The following is a 4,890-nucleotide window of genomic DNA, read 5'->3' on the forward strand; positions in this document are numbered from 1 at the left end:
TACCCATAAATTATCATGAACTACCAAGACTTTGTCAGAGCAGCATTCCGCACAAACTTTCTATTATACTGCAAGGCATTCACATTGCTTTGGTCTGTTCTACTTGGTATGTCTCTTGCGGCTGTTTGATGACGTCAGTGTCAATTTGTAATGTTAAAATTTTAATGTTTTGCCAATCAGTAAGCAGCTCAAGGTGCTGTGATCATTTGATTGGAAAGTGTCCATCTAATTATTGTCTATTAGGCGATGCATGTGTTGAAGTGGAGAAATGTCGGTGAGAGAAAGACATATAGAGTGTTGCTGTACGTGTAGTTAGTGTGTTGATTGTTGTGTTGGGCTGTAGGAATATTAATGTGACTTCTTGTGTTTTGTGTGACGTTCGTGTGCTGCCTCGAGCTCCAAACTCCACATCCAAATCTAGTAGGTTGACGACTTGTGTGTGTGTGTGTGTGTGTGTGTGTGTGTGTGTGTGTGTGTGTGTGTGTGTGTGTGAGTGCATGCGTGTGCGTGTGTGTGTGCGTGTGTGTGTGTGTGTGTGTGTGTGTGTGTGTGTGTGTGTGAGTGCGTACGTGTGCATGTGTGTCCGTGTGTGTGTGTGTGTGTGTGCATGTGTGTGTGTGTGCATGTGTGTGTGTGTGTGTGTGTGTGTGTGTGTGTGTGTGTGTGTGTGTGTGTGTGTGTGTGTGTGTATGTGTGTCGTATTGTGAAGTGTGCCTATTACGTGTGTGCTGCATAGATCATGACTCACAGAGAACTGCTCAACTACACAACACCAACATAACCATACAAACATCGAATGTAAGTAACTTGCATACAACTGTGTGTTTTCAACTAGACATTGTTGTTTACCATTTTCTCTATTCCATTACTCATCTCTCTTCAATCAATCTATCTGTTTGTTGACTCAAAAATTAATATGAAATTGAAATCCTGATTTGTGTGTGTGTGTGTGTGTGTGTGTGCGTGCGTGTGTGTGTGCGCGCGCACGTGTGTGTGTCATTATGATGTTGCATATAAAGTATACTAATTGAGATCTACTGTATAATCATAATTAGTTATTTCGATTATAATTAAATATTGTAAATAATTTTCCATGCTTATGCTGCATGGGTCAACTAATATATTATTATATTACTAGACTTATTACCTTATTGATTGATCTAAACTGCATGATGCATCTTTTGATGATTTCTGTCGCATCTTTTGTGCAGACATCATCAAAACAAATGCAATACTCAAGACATAAGAAACCACAAGAAGGTAAACAAATCAATAGACTCCATACGAGAATAACAAGAGCATTTGCTGCACAAAACCTGAATACGATACCAAAGTGTAATGAAGATGGCACAGACAATGTAAAACAATTCAACACCAAAGTGCGTCAACAAAAGTGCAAATTGCTTCATTCTCAGCAACAGCGAATGTATGCCAATGGTCAGTATTCTATTGTGCGTGTGCTGCAACATCTCGAGCTGCTCAAGAAAGCATGTGTCCGTGTTAGTCGTGTTCTAACATCTGTGCCCCTCAATGGTTTACATGCACCTGCTAGACTGGCAAACGTTTTGACTGATTATGCTGCTGAGATTAGAGATATTACGTACCCAGTTGAGTCTGAAGAAACTCTAGCAAGTGAGAAGTCTTGTGTTGAAATGAAACGAAAATCAAGAGAATCTAGAATGATTAGTGAAATGATAAATAAACTGGAAAGCCACAAGACTCGGTTCGAAGTCATGTTTGTGATTTTCTGGGCAAAGTCTGATGGAAATGCTACTGACTACTTGCTGCACAGTGTGGCACTACGATCATATGCAGAGAAACTATTCACTTTAGCCGAAAGTATCAAAGTCATGAAACCATCAATGAAAGAACTAGTGAGGGGATTGTTTGCAGTGACTCGATCAAGAATGGCCAGTGCCATGAAAGAAGCAATTGTAGATGCCCTGGAAGCTCTTGATGATGACGACTTTGTAAGGAAGAAATATCAAACGAGTCAAGAAACGGACGTTTACTTTAGACAAATGAGACGTTTAATCTTTAACTTGCTGCCTCAGCAGCCACCAACACTCAACCAAGTTATCAAACTTGTACAACAGGAACTGTACACATAGCATCACACGACAAGCTACTTCTGGAGTGATTTGCTTCATGATGTACCTCACATTCTCTGTTGTATTGAAATAATAGCAGTAACACTCATGAGACTATAATTGTTGGTTAATTAACATCCTGATACTGTACTACTCTGTAGCATATAATTATTGGCTCTTGCTTGTCTTTCTCTTCTATATTTGTTGTAATGTTAACAAATTTCGTTCTCTTTGCAAGCATTCAAGCAATTGATCGTAATTTCTCTGCAGATATTTAATTACAATAAAACTACATCTGGGGATACAAATAGAAACAATCAGCAAGTACAAATGCTGGAACAACTCAGCCCACAAACCCATGCTAGTGCAAATAGAAAGAAAAGAACAAAAAGATCATACGAACACAGAAAGTCTGGAGGTGCAAGCAGGAAGCATCACAATAGGAAGAAAGTCAAAGTAGCTCACATGCCCATCAATACGATTCACAAAGCAAACAATCAAGTCACATTTGGTACACTCCTGAACATGCAAACAAGAGGTAAGTCACTTCTAAAAAAACTAAATGAACTGAAGTTCAAGCTGCAAAGAAAGAGTGAAAGAGAATTACAAAAGAAGAAAACAAAGTCAAGGCAGTCAAAAACAAAGTTGCTGCTTCGTGAAATCTCGAATCTACTTGAACAATGTCACAAGTTCATTGCACAGACAAACAACTTGTTGGGTAGAAGGAAAAGAATAGTTGCTACTCACAATACAATACATGTGAATTTGACCAATCAAGACGAAGGCAAATGGAAAAGACTAAGCAATCCTGCAACGAGAATAATGAAGGAGCTGCATCTATTTAATACAAGGTACAATACTCATCAGCTAAATAAATTGCTAACATCTCCTATAACAAATCAAGAGATTCCTGAAGTGGCTGACGCCTTGATGGCGTATGGTAAACAAGTTAAAGCAATCACACAGCCAGTTGAGAGTACAGACAATGTGAATGGCAATTGGAAAGTAGAAGAAAGACGTAAGGACACGGCATCCCGAGTTGTAAAGGACATAGTGAGCAACCTCAAGAACCCTCTGACAAAACATGAAATATCAAATCTCGTTGAATGGGCAATGCTAGATCCGCACTCTCAGTTCCTCTTGCACAAGACAGTCTTAACGTGTTACGCAACAAAACTAATGGAATTGGCCAGAAGAGTCGACGAACTCCAATTTAGCAAAGAAACAGAAACACCGCCCTTCACAGTAAACAAACTAATCATAGCCGGACAAGGTCTTGCTGCAAGACGAGCACTACTGACTGCCATATGGAACCTGCAACTAGACGACTCATTCAGACAGAAATTCAAAAAAAGCCAAATGAAGAGATACAACAGCATCGATTGGAACCACATGACTATGGCAGATAAGTTACCACTAAAACCACTATCAATGAGAAAGCTCCTTAAACTTATCAAGGAAGAAACAGAATCGTTGTAAATCAACTTCTAGCCTTTTAGTATATTGTACAGCATTTGTACACGCTCATCTAGATTCTAGCAGAAAACCACAACAACTTGATCGAATGCAGCACGTGCCACGTGACAAAATTTGCATATTAATGTATTTCCTAATAAGATAATATTGTCCTACCAACAAAACATGTTTAACGCACTGTAGCACTACATCTTACCCAATCACTTTAATTAATTAATTAACGACTACTCAACATCATACATCCACATATAATGCTCTAGCTACTGCATGGCTATCGCCTCTTCACCTTGTTTATGTCTTACATCAGAACCTTCATCATCAGCATCATATCCACGTCTGTATTGTGACGAGTAGTATGCAGTCTCCATCTCATAAAGCTGTGCACTAACGTCGTCTCTGAGTTGCCTGAGACTTCTCTCCGTTTTCGACTGCATCTGCTGCAACTGTAACCTTCGACGACTAATAGACTCGTTGAGTGATGGAAAGTCATTCAGTACAAGATATTCCTTTAGATTAGACACGAGATTCAGCAATGACTCTCCAGACCTCACCTACAAATAAAAAATGCCTAAACGTTTGTGGCCCACGTAGTCCCAAAGTTTGTGCGCATGTGCAATTAATTATTGCTGTCATTCAAATAGTTAACGTGCGTTACCTAATCACGCCCCTTAACGCGCGCTAAGCCCATTCTTAAGCCCCTTATTTTATGCTTTGTGGTAGTAATATTTTACAACTATAAAATTTTATGCAAATATTTTAATTTTAATTTTTCGTATTTATAGCTAATTTTCATTTCTATTTGTAATTTTCATATTGAATTCGAAAGTTTCCGTATCTTACAATGTTCGCCGCTCTGACTGACATCTCGTAGGCGTCTTGTGCACACTGTGTGCTGTCCAATACTTGCGAGCCTTCGTCTTCTATTTGAGCTGATTTAACGATCGAAGTGAAGTTGTCGAGCATCGATTTCACGTTGTCTTTCAACTGTTTGCGGTATGTCTTCAACTGCACTTCCTTCACACCACCAGGCGGTGCGTGAACGGCAACAAGCTTTGGACGATCCATTTTGAACAAATAACAGAAATCACGTGACTAACTGCATCACGTGATCATTAACCATGTGACCTGCCTCACATAATCACGTGATGAGTAACCATGTGACCTACCTTACACAATTACGTGTCTACATTTTCTAGGCATGCGCGTTTGCTTCACGTTGATAGCCAGCTTGAGTTATGGTGAGTTTCATCCGCGGAGTGACAGCAGATCCTGCTTTGCACGTGTTAGATATCATAGTCGATGTGCTGATTGGTGTATTTCTTAC

General features: G+C 39.6%; 3 protein-coding genes across 4 annotated transcripts in view; 2 read left to right on the forward strand and 1 right to left on the reverse strand.

The window, feature by feature from the left end:
• Window positions 1-3,569, forward strand: LOC134190714 (uncharacterized). 2 transcript variants are annotated; one of them, XM_062659198.1, is made up of 5 exons: window positions 1-106; window positions 181-274; window positions 344-420; window positions 737-798; window positions 2,361-3,569. In XM_062659198.1, the coding sequence occupies exons 1-5, from the start codon at window positions 16-18 to the stop codon at window positions 3,567-3,569; spliced, it is 1,533 nt and encodes a 510-aa protein (XP_062515182.1). In that variant the 5' UTR covers window positions 1-15. The 2 variants fall into 2 exon arrangements, with proteins under 2 accessions (XP_062515182.1, XP_062515183.1); XM_062659199.1 differs by lacking the exon at window positions 2,361-3,569 and adding an exon at window positions 1,212-2,320.
• Window positions 3,570-3,657: 88 nt separating this feature from the next.
• On the reverse strand, window positions 3,658-4,636 carry LOC134190717 (mediator of RNA polymerase II transcription subunit 22-like). Its single transcript, XM_062659201.1, has 2 exons — window positions 4,407-4,636; window positions 3,658-4,117 (listed from the first exon to the last, which is right to left on the reverse strand). Exons 1-2 carry the CDS (start codon window positions 4,629-4,631, stop codon window positions 3,827-3,829), a joined length of 516 nt encoding a protein of 171 aa, XP_062515185.1. The 5' UTR covers window positions 4,632-4,636; the 3' UTR covers window positions 3,658-3,826.
• Window positions 4,637-4,728: 92 nt separating this feature from the next.
• The window catches only part of LOC134190716 (large ribosomal subunit protein eL8-like), a 2,830-nt gene continuing 2,668 nt past the window's right edge, over window positions 4,729-4,890 (forward strand). The window contains exon 1 of the mRNA XM_062659200.1: window positions 4,729-4,804. Within this exon, the coding sequence (XP_062515184.1) occupies window positions 4,802-4,804 (3 nt within the window). The 5' untranslated portion in view covers window positions 4,729-4,801. The remainder of the gene's footprint in view (window positions 4,805-4,890) is intronic.

This window comes from Corticium candelabrum, chromosome 15, assembly GCF_963422355.1.
Source record: "Corticium candelabrum chromosome 15, ooCorCand1.1, whole genome shotgun sequence".
In the NCBI taxonomy this organism is placed as follows: Eukaryota; Metazoa; Porifera; class Homoscleromorpha; order Homosclerophorida; family Plakinidae; genus Corticium; species Corticium candelabrum.